Source organism: Macrotis lagotis, chromosome 3 (genome assembly GCF_037893015.1).
Source record: "Macrotis lagotis isolate mMagLag1 chromosome 3, bilby.v1.9.chrom.fasta, whole genome shotgun sequence".
Lineage (NCBI taxonomy): Eukaryota > Metazoa > Chordata > Mammalia > Peramelemorphia > Peramelidae > Macrotis > Macrotis lagotis.
In genome coordinates, this window is record NC_133660.1 from 106,448,558 (window position 1) to 106,471,057 (window position 22,500).

General features: G+C 33.6%; 1 protein-coding gene across 10 annotated transcripts in view; it reads right to left on the reverse strand.

The window, feature by feature from the left end:
- RAPGEF2 (Rap guanine nucleotide exchange factor 2) overlaps window positions 1-22,500 on the reverse strand; it is a 313,685-nt gene that overhangs the window by 118,846 nt on the left and 172,339 nt on the right. For 7 of the 10 annotated variants that reach the window (XM_074229033.1, XM_074229038.1, XM_074229034.1 and 4 more), the window contains exon 7: window positions 21,257-21,274. The exons of the other annotated variants lie outside the window; for them this stretch is intronic. In XM_074229033.1, the coding sequence (XP_074085134.1) occupies window positions 21,257-21,274 (18 nt within the window). The remainder of the gene's footprint in view (window positions 1-21,256; window positions 21,275-22,500) is intronic. 10 annotated transcript variants of the gene reach the window in all.

Genomic DNA, 22,500 nt, shown 5'->3' on the forward strand with positions numbered 1-22,500 from the left:
AAAGGATGAATGACTAAAAAAAACAACTAACTAAAAATAAGATGGGAACTAAGGGAATTAGCATTGGTTACAATAGTACAAGAGTGGCTCTAGGTGAGACATCTCAACATGCAGCATTCGAAGTTTTCTGAGAGATTAACCCAGTTAGACAGGAAGCAATCTTCCAAAATCAAACCAGAGACATCCCTCCTTCTTTTCTATGCTACACAATGATCTGAGTGACTTTTTTATATGAAATGCATTCGTGAATGCTATACTATACTAACTTTTGCTCATTCTCTCTTCTGATTTTCTCTTAACTAGATCTTCCCTCAATATTGAATTGTCAAATTGAATATAAAGGCAATTAAGCAATGAGTCCCTTGAACTAGTTGCCCATATCTATATATTTTCTCTTCATTTTTTTTTAAAATAAACTTTAACAAGGGAGTTGTAGTGTAACGGAAGAGAGTCCAGATTCAAAGGTAAAAAGTCCAAGGTTCAAATCCCTTCTGATCTCTGTGCTTGCACAATCTTTTTTATTTCTTTGAACCTCAAGTGCACAATGTATAAAATAAAAGTAATTAGATCTAGACTGCCTTCTTCACAGGGTTGTTGTGAGAATCCAATGAGATAATGTAGTAAATAAAACACAGTAAATAATAAAGCACTACATAAATCCTGGTGATCACAATCTCCTTTGAAGGGAGAGGTGGCAGGAAGCCTACTGGAGCATTATTAAACAAGCATGCCTAATTTGATAAATCCATTGGGAGCAGAGCTCCCTTTAATAAATCACCACAAGTAGCAAAGGTATTTTTCGAAAGTTCTGACTTTCTGAGTGTTGGTCAGTGATTATAAAAGTGAAGAGGGGAACTGCTGAATAACTGACTTTTCATAAGTGGGCCAAGGCTACATGAGGAAAGAGCTTCTCACCAAGAATTCACTCAGCCAGGAAATAGATGGGGTGTCCCATCAGGTCATGCTTTGCTTCCATTCAAAATACTAAGCAATCACCAAGGTGAAGCATATAACCAAAAGGCAGAAAAAGGCCAGAAAACTGTAACCCATTACTCCAAAGACACAGAAAGGGATAAATTCTTGTTATTTCTGAGCCTTTTAAGGAGAATGCAGACAACGTGACATAATATCATACCAATTTAATTCAACACATTTTATTTTTATTGAACATCTACCTATGTATAGCATTGTTCCAAGTATCAAAATATATATTTCAAGTTATTATATAGATTAGTGCTAAGAAAACATGAGTAGAGAAAATATAATAAAAGCAGCATCTGGCAAAATACAGCTCATATCTGGCAGAGTATAAATATACCACCTGAACCATAACAATTCTTTTTATCCACCATAATGAAATTATAGGATTATAATCTGTGACCATGCAAAATCATTAAACAGAACATAGGATAACATCTAAAAAGTTACTTGTAAGTCAATGAGAAAAAAAACCTAGTATATGAATTTTTTAACAAAAAAATTATTTATATAATGAGCATCTTACATCCTCATTCAGCAGGACTTTAAAAACCACATTCCATTTCCTAGCATTTAACTTAGGAAGTGGTAAAGCTAAATTTTGCCATGCTCAAAATGACAGAGTTAACTCTCAACGTTGATGACGAAATACAGATTACTTCACTCCTTTCTCTAGAGGCAATGACCTCACTACCTGGCTTTCTATTATTATGGCTCAACTTCCAAAAGCACTTACAATCTTCAGTAATCTATTGGCATTTTAATTATATACAATTGACAACTTTTGCGTAATACTGTATTTTTATGTATCTCATGTATAATGGCCCAACAGTTTGGACATATATCTTGCCTCCTCAGTTAAATCAGGAACTGTTTCAAAGGGGTGGGACCAGGAACAGCAAAATTTCAAAAATCTATTCCAAATAAGAACTTCACAAAGGTGTGCATAATATACTTTAAGCTTATATATTTACATGACAAAATATCTCCCTTTTCCCTTTAAACAATTCTTTATTAAAATCTTACTAAAATGTATCCTATATTTTCCCACTTTAAATGAAGTATACTGCACAGGTCCATTCTTTGGGGAATAAATGATCTCCAAAACTATAAGAAGTAAAACAGATATTCTTAATAGGAGACTGAAGTTCAAGATCTGAAGTAGGTAATAAGGAAATTCCCAGTCATTCAGAATAAGTTCAGGTCTCCATGGCTAAATCAACTTTGTTCCAGGGTTCTGAAAGAATTTATACATGTGATCACAGGTACAGAATAGGAGAGATGCCAGACTAGAAGTCACAGAATCATAGGATTTAGAATTGAAACAAACTTTGGAAAACATCTAGATTAAATATCCCATATCTTTTGACCTGGAGACTCCATTACTGATTGTAAATCTTAAGTAGCTCTAAGAAAGAAAATAACAGGGGCGGCTAGGTGGCACAGTGGCTAAAGCACTGGCCCTGGAGTCAGGAGTACCTGGGTTCAAATCCGGTCTCAGATACTTAATAATTACCTAGCTGTGTGGCCTTGGGCAAGCCACTTAACCCCATTGCCTTGCAAAAAAAAAAAGTTAAAGAAAAAAACACCCTATATACAACAAAATATTTAGAACAACTTTTTTTAGTGAAAGGTATTAGAGTACCCGAAGAAATAGACTATGAAAAACAGAGCATAGAAAGCCCAATAAAGGAAAGAAACAAAAACACTATAAACAATGACAAAGTGAATGGAAAGGAAGAACAAAATAATATAAATGCTAATTTAATTATAATTAATGCTATTTAATTATAATCACAAAAAAAAGACCTCATAGAAGTCATGAGAAAATGTACCATCCTTACTTCCTTTCAGAAGTAAGGAACTACAGGTATAGAACATTGTATAATTTGTCAAATTTTATTAAAGTTTCCAGTTAGTATATCAATTATTAATAGTAGTATACTATTAGAAGCTAAATGGTAGTTAAATAAATACAATTAAAAAAATAGTCAATTCCTCCCCACTACCTTTGAGGAGGTTAGATTCCAATAGGAGAAAGCAACAGAGAACTGAAGAGGTCTGGGCAAAGAAGGATCCTGGGTAAAAGTATGGAAAGTCAAGAACTAGTAAAGAAGTACAACACAAGACAGGTTTAGATATTTCTTCTATTGGCAAATCTGTTATGGATCTAGCCAAAAACAGAATAGAACTAAATGGAGAGATGTGGAAAATCTGGATAGTCCATAGCTCAGTCTTCTCTAAATTTAGGAATACGTCAATCAGGAAACGGTGAGAAGACCACATCCCCATGGAGGAAATGGTGTAGGAGATAACTGAACATAGCTGGCTTGGTCATCGGTAAAGTCAGATCCTATCTAGATTATTTTGCTCAAATCCAGGTGCCATTCTTAAGACAGCCATTGAAGTATTAATAGGGGTGGCTAGGTGGCTAGGTGGCACAGTGAATAGAGGACTGGTCCTGGAGTCAGGAGTACCTGAGTTCAAAGCCGACCTCAGACACTTAATAATTATCTAGCTATGTGACCTTGGGCAAGCCACTTAACCCCATTTGACTTTCAAAAAAAAAAAAAAGAACATCTTAGAGGTTTACTATAATAATATATAAAACTACAACATGGGGGGCAACTAGGTGGCAGAGTGGATAGAGTACCAGACCTGGAGTCAAGAGGGCCCAAGTTCAAATCCGACCTCAGACTCTTAATAATTACCTAGCTGTGTGGCTTTTGGCAAGTCACTTAACCCCAATTCCTCATAAAAAAAAAAAATACTACAACACAGGAAGAATGAATGCTTAAGGAAATTAATGATAGAAAAGACTCAAAGACCACAAGTTCAGATGCTGTATTCTAAAATCTTTTCCAACTGTGAATAATTAATTCAAGCATTTCTCATTAATTTAAGTCATAATAATATCAGCTAATATAGTAGGGTGTAAAATGATTGAATTTGGAAACACTAGCATTTTTGTTTGTTTGGTTTTATTTTCTTAGTGCTGTTTTTTAGTTTTTTAGAGCTGTGATTGTTCTATTGTTGCTATTTTTTTAAATCTCCTCTCTGATTTTTAACCAGTTGATGCTTTCTAGAAAATCCTTCCCCATTCTAATGGCTGAAAACTATAAGGTATTATTGTCATAACATTTTAAACTGCTCAGAAATCTTTTGTTCTTACTTCCATGTTCTCTGTATTATAGACTAGGAAGATTTTCAGAAGTATGACCTCTAAATAAATAGTTTCTTCTTTCTTTTTATCCCTGTATAGCTTCCACGAAGTAGAAATTTGATTATTTGTAGAAATAACACTTCCTGTAAATGCTAAAAGTCACAACACCATACTGATTGACTACATGGAAACTCCCCTTAACAACAATTTCTTTTTCAAATTTTCAGAATCTATATGCAATGTGATGAATTTGTGAACTTGTTTTTACAGTCTAAGATATATTTAATACTTTAAAAAAAAAACATTTTGGGGCAGCTAGGTGACACAGTGGATAGAACACAGCCCTGGAGTCAGGAGGACCTGCATTCAAATCCGAACTCAGACACTAAATAATTATTCAGCAGTGTGATCTTGGGCAAGTCACTTAACTCCATTGCCTTACAAAAAGAAAAAGAAAACTTTCAAAGATAACCACATTGTTTCATACAATTTTCTTTATAAAAATGTCACCTAAAAAATAACAGAGGGGCAGCTAGGTGGCACAGCGGATAGAGCGCCAGCCCTAGAGTCAGGAGTACTTAAGTTCAAATTCAGACTCAGACACTTAATAATTATCTAGCTGTGTGACCTTGGGCAAGTCACTTTAACCCCATTGCCTTACCCAAAAAAAAGGTAATGGAAAAGATAATTTTAATAATTTTTCACTTCTAAATACTGTGACTAATGTTAGACATTCTGATGTATGTTAAGAAGGCTTCTTCAAATATTCAGATCTTTTTTTGTTAGGGGCACATCTTTTATTTAGTATAAAACTTAACATTCTAGAAATCTTTCCTAAAGCCCCTAAATCTTGATGCCTTCCCTGTGAGATTAACTCTAATTTATCCTATATATATCTTGTGTGTACAAAGTTTTGGGGTTTTTTTTTGCCTGTTGTCTTCTTCATTAGCCTGTGAGCTCCTTGAGAGAAGGAGATGTTTTATTACATTTTTTTGTTTACCTTTGTCTCTCCAGTGCTAGCACAGTGTCTGGTATACTGCAGATACTTAATAAATACTCTGAATCAGATACTGTTTAGACCATTAGTTGTTATCCTTTATGAATGAAGACAGCAAAGTGGGAAAGAGAACTGGATAACTGAAAGATCCGAGTTTAAATCCCAGCTCTGTCACTTGCTACCTATACAACTTATCTGTCTAGATCTCACTTCCCTTATCTGTCAGATGAGATTGGTAAGATTTAGCTGACCCTAAGGACCCTTTCACTTCAAGATGAATGTTCCTATGACCCTGAAACATTGTTATTTTTTATCAATAGAGAAATGAAGACACTAAAGCTAAATGTATTGTCCATAATCACACGGAAAATATCTATCTAGAATAAGATTTGAATCCACTACATAGACATTTTTTAAAAATAGCCATCACTTTGTTTAGAATTTGATGACTCTTTAGAGACCATTCTGATATGGCATTTTGAAGATAGGAAAATTTTCTTATGTCTAGTCTAAATACCTTCTTCTCTTTAGGCTTTTAGAACAAAGACAGAATGATTGAATAGTGGTCATAAGAGTAGGGAGAGGGCTCCTCCCAGTTCAAAAGGGCTATGGAATATTTTTGGAATTCTATTTTAATTGTAGCAAATATTTTGACATAAATACACTTCACTAAGTACTTTTTTCAAAAATATGCAAATAACTGATACACATAAATTTGGTTATTTGATTTCCTATCTTTTCTGTCTACAGAATGAATAAATGTGGACTATTTTAAAATATACCCAAGTTCTGCATGGTGTCATATGACTGAAAATAAATGCAAAGAAGAGACTTTATTTTTACTTTATTAACTTTAACTTCCAAAATCTTCTATAATCACAACCCACCTTCTCTGAACACCAATTTCCCATAATTCTCTAAAAAGAACCCTTAGCAACTGTTCTCCTAGTCTAACCAGTAATAATCTTAAATCCAAAGTCATTGCTCATGTTTATCCCTCTATTTGAAATGTCCCTAGCCCACCCTCAAGGGTACAGATCAACTATCACCTTTTCTGTGACACTATCACTTATAATACCAATGCGCACTAAATTGTTTTCTCCTTTTCTAAGCCCTTCTATACTAGTCAAAACTGTATAGAGGACTTTATATATTATTTTTACTTTTACATATTTATATATTATTTTATATATACACATATATATTATTTCAATTATTTTCTATAATATACAACTCAGACAAAAAGCAACAATAATAATTAGAAATCCAAGTTTCCTGCCTTTAGATCTCCAACATTTGCTAGTGCACTACATGATCCCTCAAGGCATGATGTTTCAGTTTATGTTCTCACTCTGTGAATTATAAGCAGTTAAGTCCAAATGTAAGTCACCAAACCCAGCTGAATCTCAGTTTTCTCACCTGTAGGACAGGGATAAAGCAAGGCCCTTTATATTTGCTCTCCTCAACATTTTTGGGACAATTTTGTGAAACTGATGACACATATAATATAAAAAACAGAATTCCACTATCAGAATGTGAGATCTGGGTAAAAGCCTTCCTCTTACACTTATTACTATATGATCACAGGCATGTCACTTTTACTCTCCACATCCCAATTTCCTGATCTATAAAATAAGAGAAATAATAGCACTATCTTCACAATGTTGTGTGAAGTTCAAATGAGAAAGTAGTGCTATAAGTATCATGTAAATATCAAATATTATAATAGATGTTATGAAGAAAATGTTCCATAAAATATAAATATCTATACAAATATTAAGTATTAGTATCATTGATACTCTCTTATTCATTAATTTCCTAATATTTCTTTCTTATTCCCCCCCAAAATTTTGCAAGCTAATTTTGAGTAACTGATCAGACATTTTTACCCTGAAAATATTGAAAATAGTGCCAAGCACCTAATAGGTCTCAAACATTAGTGATTACCTTAATTATTTTAATTAACTACCAATAAAGATTCATTTAGTAGCCAATAATGGCACTTACTTCTTCCACTGTAGGTGGAAACCCAATTTCACTTACAGGGTTTTATCCAAAGTCACCAATCGCCCTCTTTGAAAAGTTGCTCGAACAGATGCTGATTATGATTTTAAAAATGACAAAAAAAATTTACTACATAAAGAATTAAAGGATCCCAATTTCTCAATGTAATAGCCTTAAAAATATCTCAATAGTAGAAGTAAGACTTCTAGAAATGAAGACAGCAGAAGATAGTAAATCAGCCTTGAAATTAGAAAGAGCCCACATTTGATACAAACTTTGTGGCCATGGACTAACTAGTTAGTCACTTTGCACTGATTCCTAAAAACCCTAAAATCTTATTAAGTTAGACAAGTGGTTACTCTTCTTTGGTGGAAGGAATTTCCACATCTATGTTAATGAACTTACATGTAGGTCTAATCACATATCCACCTGCACACAAACATAAAACTCCTTCCCACTCAAATTTTCTCCTTCCCACTCAAAAAAGACAAAAGACAAACATAAAATTCCTAAAGAACATTATTTTCTGAATGCCTAAAGAAAAAGTTCTATGCAATGATTCTTAAAGAACACTGATGGCAAAATGACTAAAAATTGTTATCAGCTTCTTTTATTCACTTTTAATTTTTAAAAGCATTATACAAATGTTTATTAAGTAAATATTAAACTCATCATGAAATTATTCTTTTATGATTGATTAAAATACATGCCTTAACTTTCCCCATTGACTCCCCATCCAAATACTAATAAGATCCTTCAGCTATAAAATGAAAAAAGGCAAAAGAGAAAGATGGATTCCTAAAGCTAAAGCTGGAAAAGTAAGAAAGTAAGTAGACTTTAGAGTGAACCATTCAGGCTTCAGTATTTAAGCAAGATTCAAGGATTCACTTTTGCTATAGAACAGATTAAAAACATAAGGCAATAGGGGCGGCTGGGCGGCACAGTAGATAGAGCACCAGCCCTGGAGTCAGGAGTACCTGAGTTCAAATCCAGCCTCAAACACTTAATAATTGCCTAGCTGTGTGGCCATGGGCAAGCCACTTAATCCCATTGCCTTGTAAAAACCTAAAAACAAAAAACAAAAAACATATACACATAAGGCAACATGGCATAGGCCCACCTGGTGTTCAAGTGCTATATTTGATATATATCACTTAAAATCTCTGTTATAGATCACCTTCTGCAATGCAGAGAAGGTGCTGACCAGCAAAAATTGATTCATTTTTATCCTCTATCCCGTTTATTAAAAAAAAAAGTTGCAAGTTAAAACTGATTAGGCTTTCCTTTCCCTCACACAAGTCTTACACAGATCCTGCTGCTGAAACAGTAAAGTTTGGTGACCCAGTCCATGAACTAAAAGTATTTGGATAGTTACTTCATGACCAAACTCACGATAGTATATTCACATGCTTTACATAAGATTGAGCTGATAGACAAAACCTACTTCAGCATTTGCTCAATCTGACTAGAGGTATCCCAAGAGTTATCAGTTGCTTAGTTCTGATCTTCCTGAGGAAAACAGGAAAAAAGGAATAAAGAATAAGCATAGTCCAAGCAAGGAAAGTTTCAGGAAGTTCTCTTGGAATGGGAGGCACTGGCAAAGACCAGCTCTATTGGTGTAAATGCTGTATAAGTAGATTTTATATTCCATTTGGGCTGCAATGATGAGCTCAAAGTTGGTTAATAAAGATTAAGTGGAGTCTTTGGAAAGTACTTCTTCAGGAATCTCTGCCTACTCAGGTCACCATAATATTTTAGGTTCAAAACATTTCATTAGATGATGTCTGATGGAAAGAAATCAAAATAAAAGAATGGCAAATAAAATTAAATATAGAACAATTTAATTCCAAAATAAAATTGTTAAGTACACTCAAGAAATTTCTTCTCTAATCCTAAAGTGCCTTTTAGGGCTTGCAGCAACAAAACACTCTTGAAATCTTTTATTTTACCCAAATCAAACCTGAATTCACTCATTCATTCATATGTTCATTCTGTCTCTGCTTTCTATTCTCTCCCACTCCACTTTTTTCATTACCTCCTTTACCCCTTTATAACTATCATATTATGAAGACTCTTCCCCATTTCCTGAAACCCACAAATGATTCTCCCCCAAAGTCCCATTCAGCACCCCTCTCCTGCCTTAGTCCCACCCTGCTAAAACAGCTTTCCTGACATTTTAGCCACCACCACCCTAGCAGCATCACTAACTTCTTTGCACTCCAAAGAGGAAACGTGAGGGAAAAATCCACATTCTTTACTAATTCCATAACCACTTTAATTGTTACCTTTCATAGAGATAGCTCAGTAATAAGAAACAGGCTAGCAACTTTGTATAAATTTTGACATTATTCTTTATGAGATTCTGCTTGAACCCAGTCATTACAAAAGAGTCTATGTACCCTGTTTATGAAATGGATGATACTTCCAGCTAAGCAAATGAGATGGCCTCTTAAAGGAGAACTAAGCATTTTTAGGTGAACTATAATTTCACTAATAAGACAAAACTTGCTTGTGATCATAAAGATTTTCAAAAAATAATCTATATACATACATTTGCATTGCCTTTTATGGAAATATTCAGATCACTTGAATTAAAAAGCTAAAATATCTCTCCCTTTAACATAATTCATATATCAGCAAAAAATATTACACAACACTTTGTTCTATAAATCCAGAATGCCATCTGGCTAAGAGAAAATAAAGTCAAATTTTAACTTTAAATTTAAAACAAGTAGAAAAATAACTTTGAATTTTGAAATTATCAATTTGCAATTTATTCTTAATCTTAAAAGGGCAATGGAAGAAAATAAGCTATTATTCCCTTCAAATGAGCAAATTTTTGCTTTAATAAATGATTTACTTATATCAATTGCCATGGAAATTTGCTAAATTTCATGAAAAAACAATATAATAAAATTAAGATCAGAGTTATAAGACAATTTTTTAACGTCCCTGTTGTTGAGCCTAAAAGCTAAATTTTGCTCAATAAAGATTTTTAAAAACATAGACTGGCATAGAAGAGCTATCAGTGTTCACAAATTAGAAGCAGGACCAAAACTGGCAGTGATCTTTCTGACAAATAAATTGCCTGAAATATTGCATGACTCGCTATACAACACCCTTATTACTTTCAATTTCCAAGTGCAACCGAAAGATGGGTCCAATAATGACATCAATGCAAGCTTTCTTTCCAAAGGGAATGAAAGAACAGTAAATCCCAGTGGACACCCGGGTTCTGCAGCAGGGATGATGTAATATATAAAAATAGACCTCCTCCAACAGAAGCTGAAACTTGGGTAAACAGCACACTGCATATCATTCTGCCCTGCCTTGCATGAATTTGCAGCTAGCTACATGCTGTTAATAGAGAGAGAAAAAAATCTCCACCCTCCCAAATTTTTTTTTTTTGGTTTGGATTATTTTAAATGCTCTCCTGATTTATATTTCAATTAAGTCATCTCCCATAGCCTAACAAAGCATAGCAGCATAAATACCTTAACATAACAGCAAGACAGAGATACAGCCCCCCCAAAAAACCAAGGAGATTAAGCCGACCGCAGCAGCTTTAACCAGCTGTATTTTGCCAGAAATTGCAGCACAAATGCTACAGTATTGTACATCCACCTATTGTACATCCACCTATTGTTCAAGGAGCTTTCCACAGGGGACCAGGTTTTGAAATGCACATGGTCTAGGTAAAGGAGAATGAAGAAAACTGCCTCTTATGGGTAGAGAAGGACAGGATGCTGCTCTTTGAAAGAATTTGCATTCCAAATAGAATACTTCAGTACTCTATTTGGAATGCAAGAAACATCTCCTTCCAGTACAGGCATTTGTTATGAATGTCCTCTGACTTGTCCTCAAACCTTTACTTTTAAAAAAACAAAACAAAACACCAAACAATACATATCTCACCTTTGACAATCAACTCTTACTAGTTTGCAGGGAATTATGCCCCTTTTAGTCAGGATCCACACTACATATACATATCTACTTAGCCATAGAAATATATCAAATGTTAAAACTAAAGCTGCTACAAAGGGATATCATGACTTATCCAAGATAACACTATTAGTGGAAAAGTCAAGAGAAAAAATGCAAGTCCAGTGATCCTTCCACTAAACCAAAGTCTCCCTTTCTGGAAAAATGAATAAAAAAATAAAAAACAGACACTGCAAAACTAAAGTATATACATGAATACTAAGCTATAATCACATGCTTATTTAAGTGTATTCGTGCTTCTGACAAAAAAGCCATTCAATTTATATTTATTAAGCACTGACTATGTATAAGTCCTTGTGTTAAGTTTTGGGGATATAAATAAAGGTCAAAACATAGTCCCTGCCATCAAGGAGCTCAGTCTAATGGAACAGATGACATACAGCATGCAAACAACAATACAAACAAGTTATGTAAGAATAAAATAGTAAATAATCAAAAAAGTAAAAGCACTAAAGGGATTTGGAAGGTTTCCCATGGATGGTGGAATTTTAGCTGGGACTTGAAGGAAATTAGAGAAGTTAATAATATGACTGAAATTCAACAAATTAACTCAATACACATTGATTAAGTCCAACTATATAGTTGAGATTAAGAAATTAATATATTGCTTCCTGCCTTCAGAGAGCTTGTGTTCAATTGAACAAGAACTATATAATTGGCAAATTCATTCATACAACAACTAAATTCAAATTATTAGAATTAGAAGGTACTTTGAGTACCTTCTATTCCAATTCCTTCATTTTATAAATGAGAGAAATGAAGTCTAGAAAGTTTAAGTAAATTTCCCAAAGTTACACAGTGAATAGTAAATAGAAGAAATATAGCTTAAATTTAGATATCTTGAATCTTTCATCTGCTCTTTCTACTTTACAAAGTGAAGAACAATCATTTGTTAGAATTATTTTTTTTTTTAGTGGGGCCATGGGGTTGACTGGCTCAAGGTCACACAGCATCAAGTGCCTGAGGCAAGATTTGAACTGACTCCAGGGCCATTGCCCTAACCACTACACTACCTAGTTGCCCCTAAAAATCATAAATTCAGTAAGAAATAAGGATATGCTAGGTCCTCTGATTCTCAGAACATTTTTCACGACTTGTACCACATCTTCCCCATAATCTACTATCTTATCATAGAATTTCTGTACTGTTAACAGCTGGAAAACATCCTTTGAACTTATTTAGTGTTGGAATCAGAGATTTAGAGTCAGAAGGGAACTTCAAAGCCATCTAATACAGTCTACTTATTTTTAAAGAAAGGAAACTGAGGGACAACAATTTGGTCAAGGTCAAAAAGACTGAGATTCTGAGTCCAGGTCCTCTATATAGAAACCCAGGGCTCTTTAAACCATGCAATGCCATTTTAACCTCCTCAGTTCACAGATGAGGAAACTGAGATGTAGAGAGGGAGAGTCTTTCCTAAGGTCACAAGGATACTAAAAATAGAAATCTAACTCTGCTGAAGGTAAACAAATGATTTGCTTTTATTTATCAAAATATTTTTTATTGGCTCTGAATTCTTACATCAAATTCTTAACACTAAACCAATTCAATTAGGATTTGGGTTTTGCTTCATCCCCCCAAAAGGGCACAAATTGTGGCTTAGGAATATGTCCTAAGCACTAGTGGGGATACTAAAGAAACATCATAAATGACTCCCATTTTCATAGACAAAAAAGCAAATTAATAGAAGTAAATAACAATATATGCCAACAAAGCAGGAGGTATAACTTATCTTTCCTATTTATTTGTTGATCTGAATCTGTGATTAAGTTATATTATTCATTTGAGATGACATCCATATGGGATAAATGGAACTAGTAAGTCTTCTTGGAGAAGGAAAAATGTCCATGTCTATGAAAGACAGAAATAGAGGAGGAGAACATCTAGGGATGAAGGAATATTGTGGGTCAAGTAAGATGGGAAAACTCCCATCAAAAGGAAACCAGCAGCTTATTCAGAATAAATGGGTCAAATAAGAACATCCTAGATGAGAAGATTGTCCAAGAAAGGAAGGTTAGGTTGAGATAGTGACAGTAGCATACATTTATTCTGTAAGTTCAGTATTTTCTTTGATTCAATAATGCTATGAATTTAGGATATTATTATCCACATTTCATATAATAGTAAGCTATGGCTCAGTAAGATGAAGGGGGTTTGCCTAAGTTCACACAATAAGTACATAACAAAGCTGGGATTTCAAAAGAACATTCAACATCAGCCTAAAGAGCTTGGATTTTATTTTTAAAGCAAAGGATCACCAGTAAGAATATCACAGATGAGGGCAGCTAGGTGGTGTAGTGGATAGAGCACCAGCCCTGGAGTCAGGAGTACTTGAGTTCAAATCCAGCCTCAGACGCTTAATAATTGCCTAGCTGTGTGACCTTGGTAGAGTCACTTAACCCCATTGCCTTAAATTAAAAAAAATATCACAGATGAAGTGCTATGATGAAAGAGTTGCTTCAAGATTAATTGGCAACAAAAAGAAGTTGGCTTTGCTCTACCTGATCTAAAATTATATTATAAATCATCAGTCATCAAAACAGTCTGGTATCAGCTAAGTAATAGAGTGGTGGACCAGTGGAATAGACTAGGTGCAATAGCAGGAAACAATTATAGTAATCTGCTGTTTGATAAACCCAAAGAGTCCAGCTATTGGGATAAAAACTCTCTCTTTGATAAAAACTGCTGGGAAAATTGGAAGTTAGTATGGAAGAAACTTAGATTAGACCAACACCTCAAACCCTTTACAAAGATAAGATCCAAATGGATACAGGATTTAAACGTAAAAAACAATACTATAAGCAAATTATAAGATCAAGGACTAGTTTACCAGTCAGATCTATGGAAAGTGAAGTAGTTTATGACTAAGGAGGAGATGGAGAACATTACTAAAAACAAATTCGATGATTTTGATTACATTAAATTAAAAAGCTTTTGCACAGATAAAACCAATGTAACCAAGATCAAAAGAAATGTAGTAAACTGGAGGAAACAATCTAATATTTCTGATAAAGGACTCATTTCTAAAATATACAGAGAACTGAGTCACATTTTTAAAAAAGCCATTCCTCAATTGACAAATGGTCAAAGGATATGCAAAGCCAATTTACAGATGAGGAGATCAAAGCAATCTGTAGTCATATGAAAAATTGCTCTAAATCAGTACTTATTAGAGAAATGCAAATTAAAGCTTCTCTGAGGTACCACCTCACACCTCTCAGACTGGCCAATATGATCAGAAAAGATAATGATCATTGTTGGTAGGGATATGGGAAATCTGGGACATTATTACACTGTTGGTGGAGCTATGAACTCATCCAACCTGCCTGGAGAGAAATTTGGAACTACGTCCAAAGGGCAACAAAAATGTGCATACCCTTCAATCCAGCAATACCACCACTGGTTCTATACCCTGAAGAGATGATGAAAAAGGGTAAAAACATCACTTGTACAAAAATATTCATGGAAGCCCTGTTTAAAGAATTAGAAATCAAGTAAATGTCCTTCAATTGGGGAATGGTTTAGCAAACTGTGGTATACGTATGTCATGGAACACTACTGTTCTATTAGAAACCAGGAGGGACAGGTATTCAGGGAAGCCTGGAGGGATTTTCATGGACTGATATTGAATGAAATGAGCAGAATCAGAAAAACATTGTACACCCTAACAGCAACATGGGGGTGATGATCAACCTTGATGGACTTGCTCATTCCATCAGTGCAACAATCAGGGAAAATTTGGGGCTCTCCGCAATGGAGAATACCATCTGTATCCAGAGAAAGAACTGTGGAGTTTGAACAAAGACCAAGGACTATTACCTTTAATTTAGGGGAAAAAAACCTTTTATCTTTTTATGTTTCTTCCTTAAGGATATGATTTCTCTCTCATCACATTCAATTTGGATCAATGTATACCATGGAAACAATGTAAAGACTGACTAACTGCCTTCTGTGGGGGGGGAGTGAAGTAAGATCAGGGGAAAATTGTAAAACTCAAAATAAATAAAATCTTTATTAAAAAAATGTTAATCTGCAACAGTATGTAGGAAAACTGGGTTGGGAGAGGGCCAGAGAAGGTTTGAGATAAGTCAGTTATAATTGTATTGAAGCTATTGAAGGTACATGATCTGCTTGCGGTCCAAGATAGAAGAAAAAGAGCCTATAAAACCAACACCATTAATTTTTTTACTCATTTTTTATTGCAATCTAAACCTCTTTTTTCCTAGACTAAGCTATTCAGTGTATTTGGAATATCTCCACACAAGTGCACAAGTACATGGGCTCATGTGTGTACACACACATACACACACACACATACACGTCTCTTTCCTTTCCTTCTAATTCTAGTCCTAAGACAAAATCCCACTTCTTTTTTTTTTTTTTAGGTTTTTGCGAGGTAAATGGGGTTAAGTGGCTTGCCCAAGGCCACACAGCTAGGTACTCCTGACTCCAGGGCCGGTGCTTTATCCACTATGCCACCTAGCCGCCCCAATCCCATTTCTTCTTGGAGAAACATTTGACAATGACCTTGCGCACGCTCGCTCTCTCTCTCTCTCGCTCTCGCTCTCTCTCTCTCTCTCTCTCTCTCCTCTGAAATTCTAAATTGCTCATTTTTATATACAATTCATTTGACTTGTAGATTGTTTTCATTAAAATTGTATGTGTATATTTGATAAGCACTATGAATTATGGGATAGGGAATTGTCTTAGAGACAGAAAAAGCTGGATTCAAGACCCTGTGACATAAAATAGCAGAGTTAACTTTCAGTGCTATAGGTAACTCTATGGTTACAAATTGCAAGAATAGTGGCAGATGTATTAGGATTGGGATTGTTACTCATGCACTGACATTAGTATTGGCATCAATATTGTTATTAATATTGAATTTCAAATATTTGCAATCAAACTCCCTGTCCCAATCAATGACTCTTCTAAACACTATGGGACAGGGACAGCTTGCACATGAGAGGTCATATATATACTATTTAACAATACTCATTTTAATTCCCTGCTATTCAAAAATTTCCTGCTTATACATTTTTCTATTTAACTGTTTCATTTGATGTCTCCAAGAAATGCTAAGGCAATCAATAATTCACATCTAACTTTGAATTGCATTAATCAATTAGAAATGACAATGGTGGAAGTTGTGATAAGTGAAGGGGGGGAGTGATGAGTGGGGGAAATAACAGGGGGAAGACTAGACTTAGTTTTGACATGTGGAGTATACATTCTAAATCATAAAGTAACAGTACTTGAGTTAAAATCTAAGAAACTATTTGGAAAGCTGCAAAATCCAATACTCTTAAATTCCACTTGGATTTTATATTCTGAACTGAACTCCAACAATATAACTTCTTATTTAAAAAATATTTGTTAATTTGAACTAAACTGAATTAAAGAAAGGGAGGGAAGGAAACAAATACAAATTATGGGTGTCTTTCTCTTGAGGAAAAATAGTAGAGTAAAATGTTCCTTTTATATGACCTTCCTCCCCCTTAAGTTTTCCTTCACCCTCAGCAGCTCTCAGACTTTTCTACTCACAATGACTTCCACAATATATTATCAAAGAGTAGTATGACACAGCAAGGCCAGTTCTGCTCAGGGTTGGTTTCAACCTAGGTGAAATATAAATAGCTAGACACCAGACAAGGATCAGCTTCAACTAATTAAGAAGTATTAAACCTAAGTTTGAATTAATTCTCTACCTTTATCACTTGATATTTCCTTGCCTAGTTAATTAAACAATGGACCTCTCACCCCAACTACTTATCTGATTTTCATAGCTCCATATATTCAGAGCTGGAAGATGTTATGTATTTCTATTTCAATCTCCAAAGTTACATTTACCTGCTTTCTGATTATAAAGTGCCAGTGCTCATCTTTTTTCCTTTCCCCTTACCTGAACAGAAATATTTCAATCTCGAAATTGGACTTGCTAACTTCTATACTTCTTAGCTAACACCAAGCCCCAGTGCCATCATCAAAATCTAATTAACCAACTTTTATTTTTTCCATTAACCTGTACTATCAACTAACAGTAAGTTGAGTTTATCAGAAGAATAATGGACTCTTAGTAGGATGGGGCACAACTAAACAATAACTAAAGTATATGGCTTTAGGGTGAAACATTATTTGATATGCAAGAAGTCATTTGATTTTTTTCGGCAACACTATGAGCTAAGACCTATAGATATTATCTCTGTTTTAAAAATGAGAACACATGACTAAATAGGTTAAATAACTGCTTGAGGATTGTCTTGTTTTTTCTGTCTCTCTCTTACCAACACACGCGCACACGTGCATGCACACACACACACACACACACACACACACACACACACAGAGTTATTTAAGTGTTAAAAGTAAGATCCAAACTTGGTAGGGTTCAAACTCTTTTGATTTTAACTCCTAAATTCTATATCTATGGTTCTCATAAGGATTTCATGGCAAAAATTATTTTCCAAAAAAAGCAAAGTTATTATTTATTTATTTAATTTTAGTGCTTGTTTACAATTTTAAGCTCCAAATTCTTTCCCTTCCTTATGATCCATCATTCATTAAGAAGATAAGAAATGTGAAATTAAGCAAAACATTTCACTATTAACCAGAGAAAAAAGTGAAAAAAATTTCACTCTATACTCAGACCTTAAATTTTTTTCTCTCTGGAAGTGCCTGGCAGTTTCCATCATAAGTTCTTTGGAATTGTCTTGGATCACTGTATTGATCAAAGTAGTTAAGCAATTCATAGTAGATCAATACTGCTACAATATTGTCATTACTCTGTAAGGAGTTCTCCTGATTCTATTTAACCTCATTTTGCATCAGTTCATTTAAGTCTTTCAAGATTTTTCTAGGGGCAGCTAGGTGGTGCAGTGGATAAGGCACCAGCCCTGGAGTCAGGAGTACCTGAGTTCAAATCTGATCTCAGACACTTAATAATTACCTAGCTGTGTGGCCTTGGGCAAGCCACTTAACCCCATTTGCCTTGGAAAAAACCTAAAAAAAAAAAAAAAAAAGATTTTTCTATAACTATTCTACTCATTTTTATAGTACAATAGTGTTCCATCACCATCATATAACTTCTTTAGCTATTTTCCAAGATGGGCATTCCTTCACTTTCCAATTCTTTGCCACCACAAAAAGAATTAGTTTCATAGTCATTTGAACATATTTCCAAATTGTTCTCCAGATGGTTCAACCAGTTCACAACTTCACCAACAGAACATTAATGTCCCTCTTTTCTCACAATCCCTCCAGTATTTGTTATTTTCCTTCTCTGACATGTTAGCCAATAAGATAGGTAAGAGACTTCAATTTGCACTTCTCTAATCAATAGAGATTTAGAGCATTTTTATATGACAATAGATAGTAATGATTTTATCATCCAGAAACTGCCAGTTTATATTACATATAATCATATACCAATTGGGAAACAACTAATATTTTTATAAATTTGACTCATTCCCTTTATATTTGAGAAAGGAGGCCTTAATCAGAGAAACTTGTTCTAAAAATTTTCCCTAGTTTTCTGCTTTCCTTTCTAATTTTGTCAACATTAGTTTTGTTTATGCAAAACTTTTAAAAATTAAAGGAATCAAAATTATTTATTTTAATTCTCCATGCTTCTCTATCTCTTGTTTGGTCAATAGATTCTTTTATTCATGAATCTGAAGTAAATTTTTTCATGCTCACCTAATTTTATTATATCACCTTTTATGTGTAAATCATGCTAAAAATTCTTAAACCTTAAAAATTAAATAATTACCACATACACATATTCCAAGCCATCAGAAATGTCACAATATATTTTGTTTGGTTATAGTTTAAAGGAAGTTAAGGGAAAAATTATTGGAAATTATTGCATTATGCTGCCTCATTTAACCAAACTAAATCTATAATGACACAAATAAAAACTTAGAGCCAAAAAATTGTGACCCATCCTATTTAAATTACTGTGTACTGATGGAAACTCTTACTCATCAGAGAAGAGAATCATGATGAAAGCAAGTTTATATTATTTTCAATGCATTTTAAAGATATGCATGCATGGCCCATGCATGGTCTCAGGACCCTTTTATTGTCTTTAAATTATTAAAGACCCTCATCACAAAAGAGGTTTTATTTGGGGGGGATGTTCATTAATATTTCCAATAATTTTTTTAGCAGTGTTATAAAAAATCTTATCTCATGAAATCCTCAAAAAGTCATGAAATTTCCTTGGGGAACTCCAGACTAAATTTTGGAAACCACTGGTAAATACCAGCATCACTTCCCTTCTCTTTGGAAAAGCTTACTCAAAAAAAAAAATTAATGAATACTAGGACTCCCATATTATCATGAAAATATTTACATTTTTCAGAGATTACAAAATACCTAATTTTAAGACATGTTTAAATGAGTATGGCAAAAGGAAACAGATCTGTACTTTAAATTGAACCACAATGTAAAATAGAAAGTGGATTAAACCAGAATTATTTCAAGTTATAAAAATGTTTTGATGTTAACAATTTTATTATGTTTACTACTTTCTCCATACGTAGAAATAGTTTTCTTAAAAATATTTCTTCTAAAACTTAATTTTAGAAAGCTTACTTCCTACATAAACATTTCTTACAACATAAACATTCATTTCAAAACTCACTAATTCCATATTAAATGACCAATATCTCAAATATTATGTTTTAAAAATTCAGAAATAATGCTGACAGGATATAAATCCATCTTCTTCACTACTAAGGCTCAACCACACAACCATCACATTATGTTTTACAGAATCCAACAAGTGCTTCAGATGAGCAACAAAGTTATTGTTAAATTGATTATATTTATGGGTGAAGGACCCTTAAAATGCTAAGAATTAAATTATTTTTCCATATGCAATTTTAAAAGATATAAAACCAAATTATTTTATTAGTTACATCAATTTGGGACACTATAAAAAAGCATTTTGCCCCATGACTTCAAACAGACTTATAGATTGTTCTATGATTACTGCACATTTGAACAATAATGGCAAAATAATAAAACTATTAACCAAGCTCATTATATATATATATATATATATATATATATATATATATATGTATGTATCCAAGTGCTCTGTGTCAAGAACTGATTCAAAAATCTGCAAACTAAAATAAGAACACAAGAACGTCTGGTTAAAATAAAGAATTATAATGAATTTTATTAGACACATATTTCATTTTTTTTCATCCAAAGGGTCCTGTATGTGACTCACCAATATAATCCCATTTGGGTTCACATATACCTCAGACATACACACTATGAAATTTGGAAGATGAAAAGATAGACCCTAAATCATTAACAATGATTTGCAATTTGATTACAATACAAATTGTACTCAAATCCTGCTTGTTCTTTAATTTTTCAATCAGACTTTGTGACTATAAAGGTCTTCACTTCTTGCTACTTTTAAATACAATGATTAAAGAAAACTGAATATTTGTGTTATCTTTTAACTTTTCCCTCAATTCAATTAGATTTGTAAAAATCCCTGAATCTATATCTGAACTGGAGGAATAAAAACAATAGATAAGGGGAGAAATGTCTTTAAAGGAATACACGAAAATATTTTTAATGGTTTTGAAAACTTCATTCTCAAGGAGAAACATGCCTTCTCCTGGATATGCCCATAGAGTTAAACACCTGAATACATGGATTCAACACTACAGTCAATTTTAATGCTATACATTCTGAAGAGAGTGTTAGGAATTATGTCTCCCTCCTGAACAAAGCTTAATTTTAGCTATAATAACTATCAAAGATTTTGACAAGCCCTCAATATAAGAAAATTCATAATTCTATGTAAGGGAATTTATCACTAAGGTTCCCTGAGCATCTACTGTGTTTGTGACCAGTATTATGGAGGTATGAAAGAGATAAAGCAGAAAGCCCATGCTTTCATTAAGTCTTAATACTTATACTTAGAAAGCTTTAAGCATTACCTCTAAGCCAGGCAAAATAACTTAAAAATACAAAGAGACAAAGCATAATTCACTTAGGCACATCAGTATTATGAATTCATTAGTTACACTGCAAACTTACAAGTAAAGGGTTAGTGTTAGAGGACCACACACAAATTACGATACCTGAGATTTAGTGCATTCCTTTGAGCCAAAATGAAATGAGTGCCATAAAGGAGGAAAGGAAAAGATGAATATTATCAGACATGCTATAGTACATTTGCCAAAAATGAAGATAATGTTAAAATTAGGTTAAGAATGGTCTAAGATCACCACCTCCCCATCAGTTGACTGTATGTTTATATGTTCTATGCATAATGTGCCATATATGCCATGCAATAGCAATGAATTTAGAATTAAAGTATTTGTGGAACGTGATCATGCAATCCAATTGGATAAATTCCTCTCTTCCTTGCTAACCTCTACCAGACTTTCTTAAAGGTACAATGTACCTGTTAAATGTTATTCATATTGGCTCATTTCTTGGGAAGGCTGAATAGTTTCACTACTTATTTTACCCTACATGCTAGTATACTATAGATAAAATATTTTTTCTTCTTAGTGCTGAGATTTGTTTTATTTAATTAAAAAGAACCTAATAGTGTGTAGTTAACAATGAATTCACACAGATTGGGAGCTATAGATATAATATAAAAGTAAGTTTCAATCTATTGCTTTAACATGAACAAGTTTATAATTGTTTCCACCAATAGCTCTTTTCATAATTCAAACAACATAAGAACTAACACATCAGACATTTGTAATCATTTTATAATTTTAATCAACCTAAAAACAAAGATTTCTCTTACTGTCTTTAAAACAGTATGTTGGGAAGTACAATAAAAAATGGAGACATTCCTAAAAATACAATATTTCTAACTAGAAACAGTGGGATGGAAGAAGGTGGCAAAATATTGGCCTTGAGAAAAATTTTTTCCCCTAAAAGGGAAATAAAATTTCATTTTGAAAGCAGAATCATAAAATCTTGTTTAAAGAAATTAAGAATCCTCTGACATTATTTCAACCCCTTAATTTTTACAGTTAGAGAAACTGAAAGAGAGATTACCTGACTTGCCCAAGGACAAAAAAGATAGTAAGTGCGAGAGTCAGAACTTGAACCCTGATCCTCTGGCTTTAAATCTGGTACTTTTTTCATTGAAGAGAGATATACGATCTCATTGAATCACTCTCACATCTGGGCATATTTGGAAAGTCAATTCAAAGTATTCACTCCATATGTATCTATTTACATTTATGTTGTCTACTCCATCAGAATTTAAGTTCCTTGAGGGCAGGGACTGTTTTAGGATCTTCACCCTATTACTTAGCAAAGGACTTGGCAACAAATAAGTACTTAATAACAGCTTGAT